General features: G+C 43.8%; 1 protein-coding gene across 3 annotated transcripts in view; it reads left to right on the forward strand.

Annotated features, from left to right (window-relative positions):
- Nucleotides 1-25,785, forward strand: part of LOC139343031 (glutamate receptor ionotropic, NMDA 2B-like) — a 120,101-nt gene that overhangs the window by 79,931 nt on the left and 14,385 nt on the right. For all 3 annotated transcript variants that reach the window (XM_070980412.1, XM_070980413.1, XM_070980414.1), the window contains exons 8-15: nt 8,228-8,342; nt 12,079-12,287; nt 12,669-12,840; nt 17,035-17,188; nt 18,553-18,678; nt 22,102-22,331; nt 22,449-22,609; nt 23,251-23,438. In XM_070980412.1, the coding sequence (XP_070836513.1) occupies nt 8,228-8,342; nt 12,079-12,287; nt 12,669-12,840; nt 17,035-17,188; nt 18,553-18,678; nt 22,102-22,331; nt 22,449-22,609; nt 23,251-23,438 (1,355 nt within the window). The remainder of the gene's footprint in view (nt 1-8,227; nt 8,343-12,078; nt 12,288-12,668; nt 12,841-17,034; nt 17,189-18,552; nt 18,679-22,101; nt 22,332-22,448; nt 22,610-23,250; nt 23,439-25,785) is intronic.

Below are 25,785 nucleotides of genomic sequence, written 5' to 3' on the forward strand. Positions count from 1 at the left end.
GGGCAGAAAAAGTCCCGGTACACAACACTAAAGAATAAAATAGAGATGTGCTGGCCCACTTCAAGCACTGTCCCCAGCCTTAGTACCACCACAGCCCTGAAGTACCGCTTCATCAGCATCACCAGTTATGTTAAACGTGTTCATTTGAATACAATTTAACTATCAGTGTTTTAGTTCAGTTCGGTCAAGTTTGCATGGACTTTTCCTCCCCTCAAAACAAATCACCAACTCATGAGGAAGACCCCTTTCACTGAAGGGTAAGCATGACTTGGGAACTGCTTGGCTTACGCGTTCTTTCAGATTTATACCAAGACCGATTTTTGTCTCCAGTTTTTTTTTTTTTTTTCCAGGACGGCCGCCATATTTGCAAAGTTGAAAATTCAGATTGAAAATCTGAAGCAGCACAGCAAGTGGTAAAGGAAAAGAGACGGCGCTTGTCAATCATTCATTCCACAGCCTAGTGAAATGCTGCATGCTATGAGTAGGTCGTGCCAAACCACACTGAACGAAACAACATTTGTGGGACAGCTTTGGGACTGTACAGCTGTGTATCCCAGGGTTTGTGACTATTGGAGATGATCACACATCACATGTTTTTCAAGCTTGCCGATGCATGGAAGTATGTAAATCATATCTAGTTTACATGTTGGTGCACCGTTGAGTGACGGAGAATTGCTGTATGGTCACGGTCATCCTCTTGGCTTTGTAAGCCATACATTATGCCGATCCCTTCATGCTTTGCATTTCCTTGTCCGGCCCTCAGAGCTTCATAGAATACCACAAGAGAAGGACGCGTCACTGCGCTAAGTAAATTAAGTCCACTGTAGCCAGTGCTGTGACATTCCAGCTAATGCTACAGTGTGAGCCTGACAAATGAAGATAGCGGAGAGAGGAAGAAGAGAGCAAAGTACAGAGAGCAAAAGACACAGAGAGGGAGAGACAGGGAGACAGCGAGAGACCGCTGCTGAGCAATACACAACAGTGTGAGAATCATGAGTTTGACAACAGTGGCCCTGACCTTGCCAGGCGTGGACAGGTTCCAAATGAGCTTGGAGTTGGAAAGGTGTCAAGTGCTTTTAAGCTCTGTGGACATTTTTGAACTTCTGTGGCCCCAGCGAGACTTTCAATAGAGTGTGTGTGTTTGCATGTGTGTGTGTGTTCTGCTGCGTGCGTGCAGTACACTCTGAAGCAGCATTTTGACCCCTTTGAGCTGTGGGATGAGTGTACGCCAGTGCGATGGACAGCGTGTCCACCTGGGTGTCTGTGTGTGTCTGCATGCTTCTAGTTATTTCAGACTGAGCCTATAAAGGCCAGTGGAGTGTGTGTTTGTGGGCCAGGCCAGTGGGAGGTGTTAAAAAGGTACCTGTTTGTGATGGGGCTTGATTGGAACTAGGTCAGGATGCTCCTGCTTTCTCTCTCGTCTTTCTCCCCTCTCCCTTTGCTTCATTTTTATTGCCGTCTCTCTTCCTCCACCTAAATCTTTTCATCTGTCTCTGTCACCAAATCTCCTTTTCCCTGCCAGTTTTTTTTCTCAGTTCTTTACTTTTATGTAGTAATATTTTAGCTCACATAATCATTGCCTTTCCCTCCATTTTTATTACATTATGCTCTCTTTCTTCATTTTCCGCCCTCATCTGTAGGCTGTTGTAACTTTTGATTCTTTTCAAGCTTTAAAAGTTTTATTCTGAAATGCTCCAAAATTTCGAGAAACAAGCGGAGAACAGTGCTTCCTCAAGTGTTTCAGTAATTATCTCTGAAATGTCAAGAATCCACTCTGTTCAAGGGCAACCATTTTTGACTTAATTTCATTCTGATTGCTTTTCATTAAATGCTGTCCATCATTTGTCAAAAATAAATCAAATCAAAGCACATATGTGGTGTCCTTTGCTGCTTTGCTGTTCTCCCTCCTCCCCTCCTTTCTGTGCCTCCGTTCCTGTCTTGTCATCTCTCCGCTCTCTTCCCATTAGCACAATTTATTACACTGTTTACACATTCGCTTCCCGTGTCTGAACGCACATATGGATACCACTAGACCCATACTTGTGCAAACGCATGTACACACAACAAATTCACACCCCCACAACACATTCACATCGTGTACACAAAGTGTGCATGCGGCAAAAATACATTATTTTTATCTGCCCCGGTGCCATATGGGGCATGTTACCATTCTCCATATACATAGATTCATCCTCTGAAAATCCAATAAGTACATTGCACCACAGTAATTGCTAAGGAGTGTAATTCATGACTAATTCATGTCAGGGTTAATTTATTAAAAATGACTTATCAATATTTCACACAACTCCTCCATTATTCACACCAGAACATGCGCTAAAACGTATCTGTGTCAGGCCATGGAGTTAGCATGGCAAGTGTTTGTCTGTGTGTGTGTGTGTGTGTGTGTGTGTGTGTGTGTGTGTGTGTGTGTGTGTGTGTGTGTGTGTGTGTGTGTGTGTGTGTGTGTGTGTGTGCGTGTGTGCGTGTGTTTATATGTGTGTCTGGCACCAAGTTGTTCTGGTTTACAACGGTAAGAATTTGCCTGAAAAGTAGGAAGGAACGATTGAGAGAAACGTCTGTGAAAATGTGAGGCGGTTATTGAAGGGGATGTTTTCACTGTAGATTTGATTGGAGCTCTGCCTGCTGGAGTCCGGTCAGTGTCACTCGTTTTCCTTCGCCAGGTGGAGACAGCTGCTGCTGCTGCTGTTTGAATTTTAATTCACCTGCTGTACAGTACGGGTGAGATGCTGGAAACTGACAGGTTCAACAGGATATCAAAACAAGAGGGTTAGCGGGTGTGTGTTTCTATGGTATTCACACACAGTGTGTGCATGTGTCCACGGTCATCTTAACGCCATCTCATGATACATACACTGCAGTTACAGAACAGAAGGAGAGGATCAGCGTGTAGGTTTGTATTTACATGTTTATTTTGTGTGTCCGGCATGTTAAGGAAGGCAGTGACGGAGACTGTTTTCCAGCTTTGCCCCAGTGGACAAAGAAAACTTACTAGGCAGCTTCCAGATGTGGATGTAGTGTTTGTACCCCTGTGAGTGCTGAGTAAACCATCACTGTTTAAAGTGTGTAGAGCATTTGTATCTGGTTTTAATGGTAATGATACAGGAAGTTGAGAGGAGCTGACAGAAAGCAGATATGATCACACGCACCCCATTTACACTTGGTATTAAATGTGATCTGTATCTGTGAGAATGATGTTAATGCAAGGTGTGAATGCGTCATGGTCACGATCTGACTGACCACATCACAAGATAGTCTGGCTCACATTGTGTGTGGATCTTACGTAGGTCCGTACAACATGCTGACATCCGTACACATCATAGCATTGATAGAAAGATACATTTTTTTTAGCGAACCTAAAAGAGACAGGCGTCTAATTACTGATTGTACAGTGTGTCCTATTTTGTGCCATGAAAGCAGCAATAAAAATGAAAGAAATACAAGTTGGAAATAAATGACGGCTATACAGTAAGAAATGTGTGACGTTGCACACATCTGTGCAGCTGGTCTGCTGTTAACAAGGCATATAATTTATGTAGTCACAGAGCAGCCTGCACACCGGTACTGCAACACACTGGGACAGACCAACACAATATGTCGGGACAAATAATTAAGAATTTGTCTTGTTTCCTAAAGGGTACAGAGTTTCCCCTAACTCAACAACTCACAAAACTCTGGGGCTGATTTACCTCAATTACGTGCAGGTTTTGCTCTGGAGGACAGAGATCTGAGCGTAACGAGAATGCCTTAAAAATACCAGGTGAAAATGCAAAAGGCAAGATTGGACCATTTATTATCCAGGTAACATCCAGATAAAGATTCCATTTTATGACACAGGTGTAAAGGGGCTGATGTAAGGACACAAAGTCAAAGTGATTTCCTGTAACCACAGTAGTCACAGCGTGATGAGAGACGAGGGAAGACAGCGCTCGTAGTATTATGTCCCCCCCCCCCGTCTTCTTTGAATTCCACCTCCCTCCCCCCCGCCCTGTCTCCATCCCTCCCACCCTCCGCGAGATTACCGTTACCATAGTAACACAGCAGATTGGCTTGGAAGTCACAGTGGTTGTGGCTGCCATGGCAACACATGTATGCTTGTGTTTCGCTCTGTTACTGCTGTCATCGTGTGTAGGATGCGCGCACACACACACACACACACACACACACACACACACACTGTAGACACACATCAAGGCCACATGTCGTTCCACGTAACAAAACCTCGCTCAGCAAAGATTAAACGGGACACAGCGTCAAGTCATTTTGTAAATGGCTCATGATGTATGCAGCAGGTTCTATGCACTTTGTACCAGTGCCAAGGCTCAGCGGGACGGGCTGGTTAGCTGGACACATGCACGAGACGGTATGATGCTGGATGATTTCACTCATCACAGCCCACTGGAAAAATATCAATATTTAATGCAGGAAATAGAATAAGGAAGCTGGCATTAGAGTAATTGCTGGATTATTACATAAATCAATCCCATCTGTACACCGGACCTGCTTACATAGATATTTACACAGATAGATAGATAAACAGATAAATTCATAGACAGATGCATACATAAGTACATAGACAGATACTTATAAACATACATAGACACACAGAGAGGAAATCAGCTCTGTTCATGTTTCAGTTTCTTGATCTGCTCCAGCTGAAATGTCAGGCAGGGTTAAAGTTGAAACAGTCTGAACTTTGGGTGCAGCAGCGAGGCGGTGTGTGACGGTGACATAGAGCTGCATTGAGGTTGAGCTTTGCCACTCGCTTCTGAGGAAAACGATGGTTCAAGACCCACTGATGCTGCTGCTGATCATGTAGTTCAGTGTTTACAGAACCCACACGAGCACCGAGCCAGTCCTGTACACCAGTGGTCCCCAACCTTTTTTGCGCCATGGACCGGTTTAATGTCAGACAATATTTTCACGGACCGGCTATTGAGGTGTGGCGGATAAATACATCAAAATAAAATGATACGACCGTCTGCCCCTCTGCTCTCTTTACACATCGATGCTCTGCCCCCTAATGCTCTCTGGTCGCTATGGTAACGTTTAAACATGCCTTCAAAATATGATACAGATACACCACAAAAATTAGTAAAAAAGTGCATGAAAAATCTAACTCACCTTAACGCAATTGTGTCTCAGTGCCTTCTGCTATTTCCTCAATGCGCCGAGTAACGGTGCTAGCCGACAGAGGCACCTGTGCTATCTTTTTAATCGCATCCTCTCCTAGAAGTTCACGACAAATGTCTTTAGTGGCGGGCAGGATCAATTCTTCACCAACAGTGAATGGCTTCTTAGCCTTAGCAATACGGTTAGCCACCAAGTATGATGCTCTCAGTGCACTTGCATTTGTTGATGTGGTGGCCCTTAGTAATTTTTGGCCCTTAACATTTCTGTCCTTCCTGTTCCCGCTTTTTTCTTTCAAAAAATTCCAAAGGCTTGTCTTTTAATGCAGGGTGCTTGGTCTGCAAGTGGCGAAGCAGTTTTGAAGGCCTTATTGCCTCATTAGAGAGTCGATCGCCACATATAATGCAGAGCGGGCTTGGTGTGTGGGAATCACCTGTAGCGATAAATCCATATTTTAAGTAGGACTCCTGGTACTGTCTGTTAAATGCAGCTTTCTTTGAAGACTTTGAAGTTGTAGGCTCATCCTCTGCCTCCTCACTGGGCCTTTTTCCCTTCGCAAAGAAACTTTCTAACGATGTCTGTTTTTTGCTCATTTTGCTAGCTTGACTGTAAAATTTCAGCGGCAATGTGTCACGTGACCGAGATGTACCGGAAAGAAACCTCATTTTTCAAAATAAAGCATCGTTCAGACTCAGATAATAAATGAAACGGAAATAATGTAAGTTATTTATTCTTTCTGTGCGGCCCGGTACCGAATGACCCACGGACCGGTACCGGTCCATGGCCCGGGGGTTGGGGATCACTGCTGTACACACAGTCACACGCATGCACATGTACCTTCTTTTGTCATTTATATATTCATCTACATATATATGGTGTGCACGGTTTTGAGGCAGTGTTTCCATAGAAACAGAGAGAGAGAGAGAGAGAGAGAGAGAGGAGAATAAGGGGTGAGGGAGTGAAAGAGTTCCTCTGTGTGTGTGTGTGTGTGTGTGTGTGTGTGTGTGTGTGTGTGGGTTGACAGCGAAGTGATTTGAGTTCACCTGACATAAACATTCCTGTTCTCATATACACACACTTACACACTCCCACTCACATTCACCATAATCACTGCAAGAGAATACAGTGTTGAGTGTCTGCTCGTGTGTGTGTGTGCGTGCATGTGTGTGTGCGTGCATGTGTTTGTTGTGTACAGTTGATGGGAGGTGAAATGATTTCACTTGACAGAAACAATGCTGCTTTCTCTCGGTTTCTCCTTCGCCACGCAAACACACCGACTGAAGCAGACATGCAGAGCCAGACGCGTACGCACACACCAACACGCCGTGATCTGACAGGCTGCTGCTGGTGCATCATATAATGCTTTTTGTTACATTTAGACACAAACTGCATTAGTCATTTCTGTGCCTCCTGTCTGCGTCCCTCTCCCCAGAGCTCGCTGTATAATTTGTCAGTGGGACACAGCAAGACTTGGTCAGCTTATTTTTAAAGTGATGCAACCAATTTTTTTTTTTTAGTTTCAGCTATTGTTTATCTAATCACACATATGTCTGGCTAGATCATGTGTACTGGTGCTCCATGCTGTTGCCTCACTGATAATTGCATTATAGTGTAAAATTGGGACCTGTAGCCAAATTAATTAAATATTACAAGAATACACAATTTGTTTTTGATTTCAAAGGTTTTTAAAGTGCCAATTTATTGATTCTAATAAAAGACATTTTCACAATGACATATGTTTATACAAACAAAATTAAAATCTAAAAATATCCAAGCAATGATTTCATATTCAATATGTGTACCTGTTGTTTTCTTTCTTCTTTGTTGCTATGATGATGATGATGATGAGGATGGATGAGTTCATTATTTAGGTTTTTGCTTCCTTGATAGTCTGTAGTCAGTCCAGCCGAAATCTCCGTCCAGCCAGGGAAAAAGTGCAGTTAGCTTAGCACAAAGACTGGAAATGGCTAGCCTGGTTCTGTCTACCAGCCCCTCAGCTCACTGATTAACACATTATATATAGTTTGTTTAATCTGTACACAACCCAAGTGTAAAAATGACAACTTGCCATTTTCTAAGGGGTTATGCACTCTTTCTAGGCTGACTAATAACTTCCTGGAATCTCTGCTCCTGGCCAACAAGTCTGGCACATAATCCCCAGCAAAAATGCCAATTGTGATTTTTACTCTACAATTTTTGGACACATTAAACAAACAAGATAAAACAATTAGTGAGCTTTAGGCCGCTTAGCACTGATTGCCCTCAGATATTATCATGACGCTTGCACAAGATGCAATATGCACATGAAAAATAGGGGCAGTATAAGGTGTGGGTGTAAGTGACGACAAGCCGCTCTGCTGAACTGACTGGCTCACTCTGTGTGATGTGTGGCAGATGTTGGAAAATGATGGTGGTGTTTCTTAACATCAATTATTGCATTGGCAGGATGAGAAAAACATGGCCTAAGTTCTCTGGTGTGCCCTCTAGTGGTATCCTCCAGTAGCATGCATAGAACATGGCGAAGTAAGTGAACAATGACAATCACAATGGCAGCCTTGTAAGTACCTTTAGACAGAGCCAGGCTATCTGTTTCCCCCTGTTCCCCGTCAGCAGTTGTGCTAAGCTACGCTATCATGCTGCTGGCTGTAGCTTCATATTAAGAGGAGGGCTGTACCCATCTCCTGATCTAACGCTCTGTTCCTTTACTGTCACATCACTGAGCTTGAACACGTTGAAACTGAGACGACTGGAGAGATAATTGCAGAAATTAATTTTAGCCTTGTCTTAAAATCATCACTGCTGTTTTACACAGATGTCTGTCTGTAGCTGATGACTAACGTGTATTCATCTACTTGTATGAAAAACCTGTGTACCTGGCAGATGATGAATTTGTGTAATGTCAGTGGGTTTGCCTGAAAAAGTAAAAATTTCATACACAATAAAACTTTAGTGGTAATTGAGTTATCAAACGATGACGTGATAGAGATATATGTACAGAAGCTGTCAGTGACAAACGTATTTTTCAGGTGCCTCCATAAGTCTCTTTCTCTGTCTCTCTCCTCACTGTTTCCCTGTACAGGTACCTGATGAATGTGACGTTTGAGGGGCGTAATCTGTCGTTCAGCGAGGACGGATACCAGATGCACCCCAAGCTGGTCATCATTCTGCTCAACAAGGAGAGACAGTGGGACAGGGTGAGAGAGACACGAGAGAGAGTGTCCATGAGTGGTTGTGTGAGTGTGTCTGTAGTCACGCTGCCGGTTAAAACACATGGAAACAGTCGTAAAACAGCCATGTCTGCAATGTGTAAATGAAAGGCAGGGTGGTAGCAATGCCAGTGAGTTAGCTGTATCCTGGAAGTACAGTACCTGATTGGTCCATCTGTCTGTCTTTCTATCTGAATCTCTTATCATCTGATTTTCACTTAAGTATTTTAAGCCTCAAGCTTTATAGGTGCTGCTCTGATTAGATATTATCAACTTGGCGAAGGTGCCTTTGAGCAATACACTGCAGCACAGGCTCCAAAGCGGTGATGTAAGAGCAATGTCTGCATCTGTTCATTTTAAAAGTTTGGGAAGCTATTACATACTGGTCATCATTTATCCAGCATTTCTTTGCAAAGTCATCCTTTGGTTTGCTGATGCTGCACTCAGAGCCTGTGTGCCAAAATATGTTTTTTTTTTTTTTTTTACAGGGTTTTATGGAAAAATGGAGCAAATAATTATCAAAATATCACCAGTGTCTGTGTAATGCTGGGTGCATTTCAGTGTTCATCTTAATAAATGAGCAAAGGTAGCTCCAAGGATCATCCTGTACCAAGTTAGTGATGCAGCAAAAAGGCGTGCTTAAAAGACATCATTTTCAGACAGGAAAAATAAAATGTGCATGTTGTGCACTTCTACTAAAAATGATCTCTGTGAGAGTAACAGACCTGCAGCTACTCAGACAGTGCAAGGACAGAACTTATGGCTGGATTTGCTTAAATTGTGACTTTTAGAAAACAGCGTGTGGGCCGTGGTGTTGACAAGGGGTGATGCGTTTTTTCAAGAATTTGCCATCCAATGAGACTAGTGGCTTGTTACTGTTCTAAGTCTGTTATAAGTAAATTGGCTTCTAGAATTACCCAGAGAGAGAAAGTGGGAGAGAAAATGGCAAACAAATTATTATTTTACTTTTCAGAATAATCAGGGCATAATTAAGTGCCAAAACAGGAAACTGAAAAAGGAAAATGGATATTGAAATGATAAATTGATACTGTGGCAATTTCAAAATATCATTAGCAACAATGACAGCAAAGCATTTTCTCTTTTAATTTTCCATTTTCGCTTGTAGTTTTGATTCTGAGTTAAATCGGCACCATCAGTCTCACGCGTAACTTCATTAATGCAGATTGATTACAATGAAATACCATCACAAAGCAGAGGCACTAATGGCATGGATTCATTCTGACAGAGATGATGACCTTCATCCTCAGGAACAAAAGCTAACACTCTGTCCAGTCTGCTGACATGGCCGACGGCTAAGTTGATTTGTGTGTCTGTAATGCGGAATGTCACAAACGGTCATTTGGATTCCTTGCATACAAATAAACACAGGCGCGATTTAAGTGCAAAACTGGGCCCCAGCTTCTCTACGTGAAAGCATGAAAACCGAACTTCAGTCAAACTTGCGCACGAACTCGGTCAGCTTTCTCTGAAGGTGAAAACCTCCTATTGTACAGATGGAGAAACTGCAAGAACTTCTCTGAGTACGTCTGGAGGAGAAGGTGGCAGAGCAGACAGGGCATCGAAAATCCTGAGTCAAACTCTGAACCACCAACCTCAAATGAACCTGATGCTCCCCGCCACCTGCAAAGTCCCGAGCTTGCATCTGTGTTTCCTGATGCTCACCCTCCATTGTTTCTGCATCCTGTAGTCTGACTCCTTTGACTCTCCCTATTCTTTATTCTCAGTGTTTCTGTCTTTCTTCTGCCTCTCTAATCTATATTCTGTCCTCTGATCAGAGAACAAGGTGATTCTCCCCCCCTCCTCTTGCAGCCTGCACATCCCCTTCTCTTTCCTCCCCCTCCCGCTCCCTCACTCATGTTTAATTCTTAGCTTGACTTCCAGCTGAACCACTTTTCTTGGTTCTTAATGAGTTCCAGCTCCTGCAACCATCCTTCCACTGCACCTTTGAAGTAGTGTGAAGACTCTGTAGTGTCCAGTCCAGTTTACTCCCCTCTGGGCTGATTTTAACCCTTTTCTCTCCACCTTCCTCCCCTTTTCTCTCTCTCCCTCCATCCCTGTCTGTCTCTATCACTTTCCTTTGCTCGCTCTTTGTTTTGTCCACACAGAAGAAGGCTGTATCATGCCCCAGAGATGCACAGCCTTAGCTTGTCCACTCCAGGCAGCCTTGACAAGTTTGTGTTCCTTGGAGTGCACTGTGTGTGTGTGTACATTTACATATTTAATGAGTGTACAAACCTGATTTTACACCATTGCACCTCAGCTGTCTGTCCTGCCCTCTTTTCCGTTGTCATGTGTCCACTTAGCTGATGGTCCACATCCATTTCCACCCACATCTTTTCCCTCAGTGAAAGTGGCCCAGCGGGCATTTCTGCAGGAGAGGGCACAGGCAGAGTCTCCAGGTATGGTTTCATGTGACCGCCATCTGGGGGAAATTGACTAATTGATGACGCTTATTCGGTGGAGTAGAGCCACAAGGGCTGGAGGGCCCTCGAGACGTACAGCTGGACGCTCCTCCACAGAAGAGCCGGCATTTTGCATCTGAATGAGCTCCATCTCCAGCTTTCTGTCTTTGTCACACAGACACTCGACTCTTTCGCTCCATCTATAGTCCCGTTTCTCTCTGCAGACGTAGCTCACTGTTTTCTGTCTCACTCCATGCATGTTTGTCCATGTCCCCGTGCACCCATTCTTTGTTATTTCTTTCTCTCTCTTTAATCTCTCCATCCACCTCCTCCGTCTCACTGTTTCTCTCCCCGCCGTCTCCTCTTGATCTGAATTCTGCTCTTTCCCCCGTTCCAGTCTCGTCCTTCATTTTAACCTTGCTCTCATTCTCTTCTCTGGGTCCCAGTCCTCTCCTCTCCTCTCACTAGCTTTCTCTGTCGCCATATGACTTATATATTTTATTATCAGTTGTAAAACTCTCCTGTTCATATGTCCCTCTATTGGCAGATGGACCCATCACAATTAAATCGAGAAAACAGGAAATGAGGCTGTTAAACCCTAATCAGTGTGAGCTTTTACATAACAAGCATGCAAATGCTTCATTGCTTTTTGGTGACATGTTTTTTATTCTGAATTCATTTTTGAATTTGATTCCTGCCCAGTGATTCATTTCAGATGTGCATTTCACTGTTACATTTTAGCATCGAGTTGATGAGCTATTTGTCTAAACTGAAGACTAATACCATTTTACACCAATATAAGCGCGTATTTGTAATCTTTTTTAACGCTCGTGCTGAAAGTAGGCAATTGCCTACTTTCCCATTGCTAGTGCCTTTCTGCTTTTTTTTCTGGTATGTTGTGCTAACATCACGAATGTGCCAGAAAACAAGGAATAGCAGAAAGCATGGAGGCCCATGACAATATTATGGTGGTTTCAGAATTTAACTCCTCATGCCAACACAACCAATGAAGGCAACAAGTACTAGCCAACCAGAGTAGGGCAGGTCATCCCTTCGCCATCACTGTCAGAGTTGGAGCTAATGAATAACTGTAACTACTGCATAATCATGTGACCCGGGGAGGAATGCAGTTGAACCATTACCCACTGCAGTCAAAGGCCAGATGTTAGTGAGAGTTAGTGGGTTTTTTGTGCAGTGTGAAAGAGGCTTAAGAGTCTCCATGATTGCAGTTACGTTACATTGAGGAACAAAATGTGTTTGAGGCAATCTGAATGTTGTTTCGTTTCCGTATGTCTCTGCAGGTGGGTAAATGGGAGAATGGTTCCCTGTCCATGAAGTACCACGTGTGGCCTCGCTATGAACTATATGGAGGGGCAGCAACCAGGGAGGACGACCACCTGTCCATCGTGACATTGGAGGAGGCTCCATTCGTCATTGTGGAAGACGTGGATCCGCTGAGCGGGACCTGCATGAGGAACACCGTACCCTGCCGGAAACAGATCAAAACACTGTGAGATTCAAAGCTCAGATAGACCAAACCGATATCAGTTTCTGGGGTAAAAATGTGTGAGAGACAAGAAGAAAACTTCATTTTAACTAAGCACACATAGAGAGCAGTTTTTACTGTCCATCTGCCACAGTGGCTCACGGATCTACCTACTGCAGAACTGACCAAAGTAGAACTGCAAAGAAAAAACCTGGCAAGTGGCTAACTTTTGCTTGTAAATGATGTTAATTTCCCATGGCAGCTGCACAGAGCCAGAGGTAGAATCAGTTCACACTTCATCTGTGTGACAGTGCCAGAAACACCAAACCACGACTACAATTAAAGAGTCAGACCGAAATCCATCTTTGATTAAATGATTGTCTGTCTGTTTATCTGTGTATGCAGTAATCAGACAAAGGAGTCAGGGATCTACATAAAGCGCTGCTGTAAGGGCTTCTGCATTGACATCCTGAAGAAGATTGCTAAGACGGTCAAGTTCACCTACGACCTTTACCTGGTCACTAATGGCAAACATGGCAAGAAGATCAATGGAACATGGAACGGCATGGTGGGAGAGGTGAGGAGATAACTTTGTGTCTCTGTGCTTATCTTTCCATGGCCATGTCTGTCTCTTATATTTGCAGCCTGCTCTGTCCGTAATTGTGTGTAACGTATTCATCAGATACAGATACCCAGAATGGGCAAACCGGAAAGCCTTGCCATCCACTAAATCCTCAGTCGGTGGAACGCTGCTTCTTTATGCTTGTCATGATCATGCATGTGTGAATTATACGACAGTCCCATTTGCAGTTTGTTGCGAAAGCCTGCAAATGAAGATTTCACCTAATTCACACTTTGCAACGGCATCTCATCGTCACTGTTGTTCCTGTTTTAACAGTGGTGGTGTTAAGACATTTGGGCATGCATTGCAGAAAGACAGTCTGCCAAGGAGAGGAGAATGACTGCTTGCCCTCCCTATTGAGGACTATAACATAAAATGCTCCAATTACAAACAGGCTTTGGTGTACAGAGGACAGAGGCTGTGGTGCAGAAGTTAAAACTGACATGACTCCCAACAAAACAGTAGTGTTTTTCAATGACCTGAGCCTTTGTTTCTTAAACATACAGATTCCTCTCTGATCATGTTGACTTCTCATTTTAAACAACTTTTGGATCCTCACGGGTCATTTTAGGGCCTTTTAAGGTAATGAATAAAAGTAGTTTTAGTTTCAAGTCTTTTAGCTCTTTTAGCTTTTTACTCTTTTGAAGTATATAAATTGGAGTGAGCCAATTCAAACACTGATGGTACCATTATTCTATAGGCATTACATGGTGCAATCAACATCAGTTTAACTTTAGAAGTTCCAGCTGTTTGCACAGTTTACAGAAATTGTTTCAAATTCTCACCACTGTGAAATAATTGTGTATCATCTGCATATAAAATATTTCAACCCAAATTCCCATTTGAGTGCATAATTAGATACCTTTCTGCTTACACACTGCAGGCGTGTGACAGCTATGTGGTCATTGCCACAAAATAATGTGTGAATGCCATCAATGTGCAGTCAGTGAGAGCAGTCTGGTTTTTGTTAACGTTTCATTAAACCTGCCAAGACCTTAAAGGACTCTTGGCATGACATCCTAAGTGAAGGTGAAGGTGAAAAAAGGATCAAAGGGGAGACAGAGTTATAGTCTATGTTCACCCCTTCGCTATATTTAGCTTCCGTAGGAGCAGCCTCAAGGGTTCATTTCCTCTTTGAAGTGTGTTTTCATGCCTTGAATTATGAGCTTTCCTTTCCGGGTCAACCCTCTGCCCAACAGACCTAACACTTATGTCAGATGGGCAATGCACCTCACCCAAGGGTGTGTACAGTTCAGTCAGCTGCAACAATTCACTTTGGGCTCTAAACATTCCCTAATCGACATTGGTCCCAAGGTAAGGTCGTTGTCAGTTCTCATACTTCAGCCTATAACAACGAGCTGCACTTGTGCTGACTGACTTTTGCTATTTGTTAATGAAAGAAAAAAGGCAAACACATCGATCGTAGCCCAAAGGTCATAGGTTGAAAACACGCTGTGGACGCTAAAGTTTGAGCAACCTTCAGAAGTCACCAACAAGATTACGTGTCCATTTTGTCCAAACTTTGCTGTTCCATTTGCATTAAACGGACCCGTTTCATCTATTATATAAAGCCATTTAAGTCATCCTGCCAGTCAGCCGGTGTATTTAGTGGCCACGGAGCTGTAAGTGTGGTCACCTGTAATAAACGCTATCACCCTGACTAAAAGTGCCGTAGAGTCTCCTTCTCACCTCCACAGATGAATGGTCATCAGGAGGAGGGAGGGGGTGCATTCGTCTCGGCACCCATCCTCCGCACACAGACACGCATGCAGACATTGGACACTTATGCGTGAATGATCACAGAAATAAGAGAATACATGCATGAATGCAGACACATGGACACATCCAGACTGTCTCCATATGTGCACAGAGAGGACACACACACACACACACACACACACACACACACACACACACACACACACACACACACACACACACACACACACACCTCACTGTATTCTGCCATATCTGCTGTATCTAACAAAACCTGTGTCCTTCTCCAGTTGGAACACAGCCAAAGCGACAGTATATCTCACACCCTTAATGGACCGACATCTACACTGATGATGACACACACACGCTAGGACGTGCTTCGGCACACTCTTGGACACTCACCGAGATCACTGAGGGTCTTTATGCAATTTTGCAAGGCTTGGAAAGACAAAAGATCAAAAAGAAAAAGAAAAAAAAAATCTATGGATGCTTTACGAAGGCCTACATTTTGTCCTAACTTGATTCTAGCACTCAGTGTCAGATTTCATGGGCTGCATTGACTTGTGCCGCCCCTTATACTGCTAATCTAAAATATTAGAGCCAATACACTTGATTACATGAGTTTGGCCTCGCTGGCAGAGTCGCATAAAGACATTGGCGCGCACACACACATCCGCCATCTGAGACACACACACGAACGCAGATCCTCGCTCACTCATTCTCAATAACACCCACATGGGTCACTTTCATAACACGTAGAGAACAAGTCGTAGGAGGGAGATGGAGAGAGCGAGCGGAGAGAGAGGAAGTGAGTACACTGCTGGATGGACTCGCTCTGTCGTCCCCGGGGAGACATTCGCACATTCAGGCACTGAACGCACACGCGCAAAATGAACATGCACGTCCGAGCCTGCGCGCTGACAGAACAAACAAGATGGAAAAGTTACACATGCACACGTAGACGTGCACACCCGCTCACTAGCAGACACACTTTGTAAACTGCAGATAATGTGCAGAGTAGATGTGTAATATTCTCCCTGCCTGTAAAGGTCCACTTCACAGGTAGAGAACAAAGGTTCGCTCCCTTCTCTTTCTCTCTGTCTTTTTCCCTTTATGACTCACTGGTATGCACACACACATACACACTCTGTGAGGCACATACTGGAGCTTTGACTCACACAGTCACAAACGCCTTATTAACTCAGTAAGACAGTCTCGTCCCACTTTACCCCTGTGCTGTAGGGCTCTGAAATTTGGGGCTAAATATACCTGTGCAGAGGTACTGATGGGAGAGAGGCAGGTAGAGGAAGGAGAGGCATTCGGGTGGCTATTTCAAGCAGCCATGACCCACTGTGGTAACCCACTTTCTCCCTCCCTCCCTCTCTCTGTCTTTCTCCCTCCCTGGGTGCGCATCACGAGTGTCCACCCTTAGCGCTGTGTGTGTGTGGAAAGTGTGTTGGCCTCCTGTCTCCACCAGCCGTGCTCCATCTTTGTCTCCAGTGCCTCCACTCTCAAGTGTTCCTTTGCCTCATTCTTATTCTTTCTCCATTATTTTTGTGAATGCATCCTCTTTGCCTCAACCTGTCCCATCTGCTATCACGTCAGTTTTGATTTCCTGCTTTTCCCAAAATACCTTCTGACAGCTAACAGAGAGAGGGCCCGTGTCCTCTGCATGCTTTATACATGTTAATAGAGAAGGCAAGTGCGACTGTGAGAGCGTGGCGAGTTTTCCTCTTCACTCAGAACAAACTGGTTGCTGAAGTGCACAGTGGTCGGCTGAAAAATTGATATTTGGACCTCTTCTGCAATGGATTCTGTATGATTGCTGAACAGCAGTTTAAAGCCATGCGTCTAGACAGAGGTTATTACTTTTGGATTATAAGGCCTGACACTAAAACCTAATATTTACTCGTGATATATCAGATTGCTGGAAAACATTTCCCGCTAAGAGCCTCTGTCACATTTATTCATTCATCCAGTGAAATAAGAACAAGTCCAACAACAAAGTGGACAAGGAAAGTCAAGGGACATTGTAAAAAAGCTGTTTTTCAGTAATGCTAGAATGTTTGCACAGTGCCCTTTAGATTTGTGAGTATATAACAAGAATCACCCGCATTTGGAAAGACTCTCAGCACCATCACCTTCGACTGAGCTGATGGCTGTGATTCGCTATTTTTATGCTTGTGCCTTAATTCTGTGTGTTTGACTGGAAGCTATTCTTAGCTATCTTGATTGAATTTGTTTTTTGAATGTTTTTGTTGCTGTAGCACACTAGATATTCCCCCTCAGGGAAACGCTGAAGTTTTGAAACAGAGTTTTCCTTTAAAGTGAGCTCCATTCATTAGCGCACAGCGCTCCAGTGGATTTTGACTGGTGACGGATGTTTGGCTAAACGCTGCTTTTTGTCTCTCTGTTTTCCACCTTCTCTACTAGGTTGTGTTAAAAAATGCCCACATGGCCGTCGGCTCCTTGACCATCAACGAGGAGAGGTCAGAGGTCATTGACTTTTCTGTCCCCTTCATCGAGACGGGCATCAGCGTCATGGTCTCCCGTAGCAATGGCACCGTTTCACCCTCGGCCTTCTTAGGTGAGGAGCACAGCGGCCAGCTATTGTCACCATGAACCTAAGACATGAAAGCAATGCCATTACTCTGTCTTGTACATCTTTTGTACAGATTTCTGGTAAGAAATTTTGACGATAGTAGCCACTGGACAGATGGTCCTTTCATGAGACTAAAGACACAAATATTTTTTACATGATCAGAGAAAACACAGAAAAGCAGCTGTGCTGTTCCCTTTTACTCAAACAGTAGATAACCTACAACAACCAGAATACACTCACACCGGATCAAATGCTCCTGCTGGTGGCTGACGTGCTGTGAGTTGGGCGGTCCTCGCTTTTAGCTGTTTCAAGCAGTGGCGGCCAGGTCTCAAACTTGTGTTACAGCTAAACAGAAGACTAAAATATGTTTCTGAAAACATTTGAGGCCAGAAATAGACAATGCAGTAAGAGCATCTCGATTCATAGTTGATCACCACTGCCTAGTTTGACAGTTTGATCAGACTTGCGCATTATTATTCTGCCAGATTTTGCAAAAAAAAAAAAAAAAAAAGGCTTTACAGCCTAAAATCACTCAAGGTGCAAAGGCGAAATTTCCAAGATAGGCAGTACAAGCAGTGTCTAAAAATGATCCTTGTCCATCATAAATTAAATGACTGCAAACCGCAGATCGCATTTTCAAATTGTTATATCTGCATGTTCGGTACATTGAGCTGCATCATGTCGGGAAGGCCATGCTTGTTTCCACTGGTACATTTTGACTCTTTCTGTTTTGACTCAGAGACACCAGATTGGTTTCAGAGTCTTTTGAATGAGTTCGGCAGTTGATGCAACTGTCTTTTCGCTCCCCTGACAGCCTGAGACTGTTAGATCAGGTCGCTTTAGGTTGACATCCATTTTTCCACCTTTAGAAGTTGAACTAACAGTGATTTAGTGGACACACGCTCAGTTATTAGAGCCAAATCTTAATACATTTGTGTGATGAGGAGGCAGACTGGAGAGCATGATAATATGGCTAACTATTTATTCATTCTCTCTTTCACTCCCTGCCTCTTTGCCCTCTTACATTTCCCACTCCTACTCCATTTTCTCTGACTCTTCCTTCCTCTTCTCAATCTGCCGCTCCACATTTGCATATCTCTCTTGCCCTCTCCTCACTCTGCATTTTCCCTCCCTCTCTTTCTCTCCACCATCCTCGCTCTTTTGTCCCTCTTCCTCCCTCTCCCGATGTCCCTCATCCCGTCCCCATCTTCTGCCTTCTCACAACCTTCTTTTCCCCTCCTCTCTCCTCTTTTCCTAATCTGTCCGTCCACGCTCCCTCCCTCAATTCCCCATCTCTCTTGTCTCCCTTCATCTCTCCTTCTCCTCTCTTCCCTCTCTCTCCCCTCCAGAGCCCTTCAGTGCAGATGTGTGGGTGATGATGTTCGTGATGCTGTTGCTGGTGTCAGCAATGGCTGTGTTTATATTCGAGTACTTCAGCCCTGTGGGCTACAACCGCTGTCTGGCTGATGGCAAAGGTGAGAGGCCTCAGCTCAACACGCACACACACACACGCACGCACACGCAAGCATATAGACACAGGCATGGTACCTGTTGGGGGGTGAACTGCACTGTTGTTTGAGGACATAGATATAAATTGATGCCGACAGTTCTCTTCCAGTCTTCCAGCCCTGTTCCCTCCCTCATCTCTCCGTTTTTTTGCTCAGAACACGCCACATGGGAGGGCACGCTTAGGATGAATTTACCAGGGAAATTATATGTTTGCACGTATTGAAAATGTAAGGATATTCAGATTGTCTACATGACAGCAAAGCCTTTACAATGAGCACATCTGCAAAGGGTTCTCTGCCAACACAAATGCTTCACACAGTAAGTAACTGAAAGCACGTGCTTCATGGTCGTCCGATCAAGGTATTGGTTGACTATTTTTAAAAAATGTCAACACTGATTTGAAGCACAAGATGCACTGGATTTTAAAATATTTAACAAGTCCTGTGCTTTGTATGCCCCAGCTGGCCACCTCGACCTGCTCTCCTCCTCTTTTATTAAAGGAAAAGGACGGATACAGCTAGATTAGATTAGATTAGATTAGATACAACATTTTTGTCAGTGCACAGACTACAAGCACTGAGACGTGCAGTTTAGCATCTAACCAGAAGTGCAAAAAGCAGTAAAGTACAGAGTAATGTACAAATGCATTGAGATATATGTAAATTATCGTGAGGGGTATATATGAATACGCTGATATAAACACAGTATTAACAATATGAACAGAGTGAAGTGAATACACTACGATGTAGACAGCATGTGCAGCAGTTTCAGTAGGTATGTGCAGGTATAAATGTAAATATATAGTGAGTTGTAAAAAGGAGTTATGCTTGTAGTAGACATTATATACAGAATAGACAGCTGGATGTGAATACAATGTGTACGCTATAGGTCAGATATGTACAGAATGGACTGTTGTGTCATATGTTTTGGTATGTGAAAGCATAAATAGTGTGTATGTACAGTAGTTAAAAAAAACTACTTGAACAATGAAGCCTCTTTCATCGAGGTCTGCTGTTCTCGGTCATGTATGGAGACAGTTAGGTAATGTGGTTGCTAAGGATCAGGCCCATCCATTGGACTTTAGACTGAATCACATTCATTTCATTCCCTGGATTGGAAAACTGTGAGTTTAATCCAGGCAGCACATTACTGGTATATAAAGACATTTTGTAGGTGGCGGGGTGTGTTCTGATGAGCAGTGATGATGTTGCAGTGGACACTTCAAACACACATGTTAACAGAGCAGATTCCAGGTGTCCCTCTCTTGTTGCATCACCTTTTTCACAGGCCACTTCCCACCATTTGCACTGATGAATTGATGAATGAAATGATAAACCTGACTGTTGGTAGGTCATACACACTCCAGGCGCAGCACTCCCCAGTGTTTAGTCGCCTGAGTTCTGGATTTTTTGATTATCATCTGATTGAGAGAATGTTGTAGCAGCCAACTTGAAAGTCCTGGATGTGAGACCACCGCCAGCACATGAAAGCAGTGTAGTAGTTTTGGCAGAGAAAAAACAATCTGACGGTGGAATTGTGCATCGAAATCAAGCCAAGTGCTATCTGTCCGCCGAATTTGAACATTCAAAGAGAGACGAAAACATAAAATACTTTAATCTTTGCTGCTGAAGTCTGCGAGAGAGCATCCAAAGTAAGCCAAGAACATGGCGGCGAGCAATTTGGTCCTCCAGAGAAAGAGTGCTCGATGAGTAATGCTCCAACTAGTAATTTGCTCCAAACAGGCGAGCGCAGGTACAGCTTTGCAGGTTAATGCTTTCTCTCTGTAACAATGCCAGCGTGCATCGTCTTGCACGGATTGTCTTTTGCTGTGCACAAAGACTGACAGAGACACAGACACACAAACACACTGCGGGCCGCCTCCACATATAGACCAGCCGTCCTCGCTGACCCAATGACTTCATTCTGCTCTCCTCCTCCTCCTCCTCCTCCTCCTCATCCTCCTCCTCCACGCTGCTCTCTTCTTATCGTTTACAGGTGTGCCTCGCTGCATGGGTTTCAACACACCTCCAGCGCTGCTTCCTTCACACTGAACAAGCCATTTGCATTTATTTCCATATTTCCCCAAATCACGTGTCAGCCCTGACAGCAAGGGGCCAGTTTTGTGTTAGATCTCCCCAGCCAAAAAAGATAAGAAACAAAAAAAAAAATCAATGTCTTCCCACAACTCTATCTCTGATGTTGCTATATTTAGACAATGGCTATCTTTTTTTCATTCCTCTCATCCCTCATCATGTTCTGGAGAAGATGGAGTCCTCTCTAAAGCGCTGCTCTGTTCCGTGTGCCTCCTTGTTTTATCTGCTTGTAGCGCTGTGGGAGTTTGGTATCATGAAGAGTGCAGATCGAAGTTTGGACTCAAAGGATTGGACGCAATAATGTATCAATGGCATGACTGCAGATTTGTGAAGTCTCTGCCCGATTCATTTAACCAACTTTCTTTCAAACTTGACAAAGCAGATATCTGGCACGATAAAGTCAGTTTGTCCATGAACAAAAGCCCCATACAACAATACATGCCCACATGCTTGTACACACACACTCTCTCTCTCTCTTTCTCATACTCACACATACCCACACAAACATAATGAACCAAATGCTAATCACAGAATAATGGCTGGAATGAACCAGTCTGCTGCATGCATGAATTAAACCTACACAGTTCATCTTATACACACAAAAAAGAAATATATTAATTGCATCCGCATGTGTGAAAAATGTATAGAGCTGATATAAGTTATGTAAAACAAGAGTCTCCAGCCATGCTCGCAGCTCTGTGAGGCTGTAATAAATGCTAAATGCTAATCCCATAGACCACGCTAATATGATGGTGTGTAGCAGGCGTAATGTTTGTCATGTTCATCCGCTTAGTTTAGCTTGTTAGCATGGTAACATTTGCAAATGAGCACTAGAAACAATGAGGGGTTGAGGCTGATGGGAATGTTACTAGTTTTTTAAGTACTGTGTTTGTTCATTATCCAAACTGCTGGAGGGATTGAAAGTTTGACCTGATGATGGTGCTCGAGAAAAAGTTAAGTGATCATCAAAGTTATTGCAATTCCTCCTGAGGAGGACATGAATATGTGAGCCAAGTTTCATGCAAATTCATCCAGCAGTTGGGCTGACCGACTGACAGACAGCTAGCATGGCATTAAAACAACATTAACACTGAATAGCTGTCAGAGCAGGGTAGCTTTCAAACAGACCATTTCCTTGTCAAAACCACTGGAACTTTCATATTCAGTTTGATTCTAATAAACACAATCAGTGCTCAGCTGGAGACTCACCAGTAAAAGCAGACCAGCTGTGTGTCCCACGTACTGGTTTAGACGGATCTGTCATGCATTATTTAACCGTGGCTGTGTTTCTCTCAGAGCCTCATGGTCCATCCTTCACCATCGGAAAGGCCATCTGGCTGCTGTGGGGTCTGGTCTTTAACAACTCTGTGCCGGTGCAGAACCCCAAAGGCACCACCAGTAAGATCATGGTGTCAGTGTGGGCCTTCTTTGCTGTCATCTTCCTGGCCTCCTATACGGCCAACCTGGCTGCTTTCATGATCCAGGAGGAGTATGTGGACCAGGTAACTGGTCTCTCTGACAAAAAGGTAAGGCTTCTGTTTGATGCTGTGCCACCCCATCTTCTTTTTCTCATTTGCACCTTCAATTGGTCAAGCACACGTTTTTCCATGGCTCTCTGTCCACGCCTCCCCTCCCATGTGCAGTTCCAGAGTCCTAACGACTTCTCGCCTCCGTTTCGGTTTGGCACCGTCCCAAACGGGAGCACAGAGAGAAACATTAGGAACAACTATCCAGAAATGCACTCCTATATGACAAAGTTCCATCAGAGAAACGTCAACGAGGCTCTGCAGAGTCTCAAGGCCGGGTGAGAAACCGCACACTGAAGTGCTTCATTTGGTTTCATTGTAAAACCAATTTACAGTAGCACTTCAAGCAAAAAGCTTTTTATAACAACTTTAATTTGACGGGTTGCACTTGTGTTTGAAACACTTAATGTTTGAAGTCCTTGCTTGACAAAATGCTTAGCTATCATCTACAGATACTGAACAGTGTATTTTGGTGCATGTTTATGTCTTGGCTTCAGGCATGTAAACATCTCTTGTTTCAGTAGTTGATGATATTGAAAGCTCGTAGAGTTTTAGAGCGGCAGTTGTGACAAACGTCAAATGATGGCCATTGTAACAGAAAGTGTAAATTGTGGGGGAAATAGATAAAAAGCCCCCTGTTTATGTCTTTCCTACTTGTCTTCATGTAAACATATTGTATCTGAATAAGTCCAATACTTTCACTCCCACTCTTCAGTTTTCATTAAGTGAGCCTTTTCACCAGTCTGTGTGCCAGCACCAGCCTTTGGCAAACCAAGTGGAAGTCTATTACACTTATCAGCAGCTTAGTGCTATTTAGCAGGTTAATTGGAATGTTGTAGCTGTGATGTCTGACTCCGAAGTGCTAATTAATTGTAACCTATCTCTCCCTCTCTGTCTCCCTCTCTCTCTTTTTCATTAGCAAACTAGACGCTTTCATTTATGACGCGGCCGTACTGAACTACATGGCTGGCAGGGACGAGGGCTGCAAGCTGGTGACCATTGGCAGTGGCTACATCTTCGCCACCACGGGGTACGGCATCGCCATCCAGAAGGAGTCTCTTTGGAAGAGACATGTGGACCTAGCCATCCTGCAGCTCTTTGGAGACGGTGAGGCAGCACGCTGTTTCTTTAGTTTGATGCACTCAGCCATGCGTACGGTGCAGCTGTGCTGATGTGATGACTTGTTTGATTGCTCAGAAATGCACCAGATAGTCACTGAGATAATACAATACTTAACTAGGGAGGGAAAAACAACCTAACTTAAAGAAAACGTCTGGCTTATTGTAACACATTAATGACTTCGGCCAATGTTTTTATCAAGGTTTATAACATTGTGCTCGCCAAAATAATTGCTTAAATCTTGTAAACAATGTCACAAATGATCAAAACCACTTTATTATAATCTCATTGCACGGAGAGATCGTGTGTGCGTGCCACAGTAAGCTCTGTGTGGTAGGTCAGAGTTGGAAGTCAGGCTGTAAACTACACAGCACGCAGTTTTACCACTAGCCTTTGTATAACAAGTATAACACGTTTGGCTAACCTGAGGGTTTGTTAAAACCTGTCTCATCATGCCCCGAATTCCCAGATCTCAGAAGTTAATTTGGTGAGTACTATGTCATGTTGACCATTAGAAATGTTGGACAAACCTGGAAAAATAAGATCCAGTTTGTAATAAACCTGAATCATCCTTTAAGAGCTAATTCAAGGGGCTTGATTTGCTCACCAATATGCTGTGAACAAATCTTGCCTTGGGCTGTGCTGCAGGGACAAAAACAGTGGCTAAGTTTATTCTCATGTTTATTAGTGTAAAATACACTATTTTCAGGATTGTTTCCTCTAAACTCAGGCAAAAATAGTCTTCTCAGGGAGTTAGATTTCAGGGTTTCACCTTCTCCCATCTGTTCAGGATGAGAGCCGGTAGAAAAAGGAAAAAAATCATAATTTTTCTAAAGAATCTGTGTGCCTGCGACCTGTACAGTAATGGACAGTAATTCCACTCTCATATATAATGAAAGCAGACAGAGAAGGTAGGACAGGGCCGCTCGGAGTATATGTTGAGATTTAGCTCCACCACGGTCCCATGCTTTATGATCACGCTTGCCTTTTATGGGAGACTGTCCAAGCTCTCCAGGCCTTGTTCTTTTGAAACACTTCATTCCTGTCAGCTCTAGCGTGAGCATTAATAGACCTCAGAACGAGCAGGGAATGAAATGAAATGTGCTCAGCACGTCCATTCCTAACTCGCACAGTACATGCTTTATGGTTTTCAAGCAAAAACTCTTCATCGTAAACAAGTCAAAATGTCACAGACAACGGCTGCTCGCCGAGTTTATCGACTTTAACAGTCTAATTTCACAATGTCCTGTTTTGATATACAGCTCAATTCTGGATTGGGAAATGTAATGGAAGCTTGGCGTGTGTGTGTGTGTGTGTGTGTGTGTGTGTGTGTGTTTATTTGGGCATGGTCCAGCGTGTTGTGAGCATCCTGAACCAAGGGCCCTCCGGGGCCCACTATAGTGCGTCCCAGTTAGGGGTGCCAGCATAGCTCCTGGTGTATTTCAACACCGTGTGTGCATGGGTGCGCGGGTTTGTGTGTTTGCGCGCGCGTGCACATGTGAATATGGGTCAGGCCTCTGAAAACGAGAGGGCCTATGTGTGTGAGCGAGGATGGTGTGTGTGTGTGTGTGTGTGTGTGTGTGTGTGTGTGTGTGTGTGTGTGTGTGTGTGTGTGTGTGTGTGTGTCAGAGGGATAAAGAGAGTGGTTCAGAGATTCTGACTATTTATGACACAGGTTTATTTTTATCAACCTACATACAATTCTAGTGTTGTGTGTGTATTGTGTCTGACTCATTGATTAGAAGTTGATTATTTGTTATATGTGCAACTTCCAGAAATCCTTTTTCAAACATGCGCTAACATGTTATTAGCGCTCGTCTGCGTATGTTTTGTACGAGCACACTCTGAATGTATGCGTGGGTTTGAATATGGGTCGGCTCGCAGTAACGTCCCTCTGTGCCACTGCAAAAGCATTCATACAGGAACCAGGCGGCCCTGTCTCTCCACTCTCAGGATACCAATGTCACTTTGCCACGCCTCACCATCCACTCCCCTCCTGGTGGCCTAGAAAGCCATCAGACTCACGTGGAGAGCCCAGTGGCCTGGTACGAAGGCTGGAAGGGAGTCTGGGTGGTTTGACGCAGGCCTGAGCAAAAAATATATCACAGCTGTCTTGAAAAAGAAGCCGCAGTCTTGATTAGTGATAGGATACAAAATTTGAAGTCATTTACGGAGCATGTTGAGTTTCATGACCTTTCGCCCTCGACACCAATGAAAGACCTGTTGCATCAATTCTGAGATGCCAGCCGTCAAACACGAAATGCTTCCTCAGATGCAATTTGACTCCATGCCACATTCGTTTTGTTAGACTATTGTTCATACTTTCAGTTATTAT

Source organism: Chaetodon trifascialis, chromosome 15 (assembly GCF_039877785.1).
Source record: "Chaetodon trifascialis isolate fChaTrf1 chromosome 15, fChaTrf1.hap1, whole genome shotgun sequence".
Lineage (NCBI taxonomy): Eukaryota > Metazoa > Chordata > Actinopteri > Chaetodontiformes > Chaetodontidae > Chaetodon > Chaetodon trifascialis.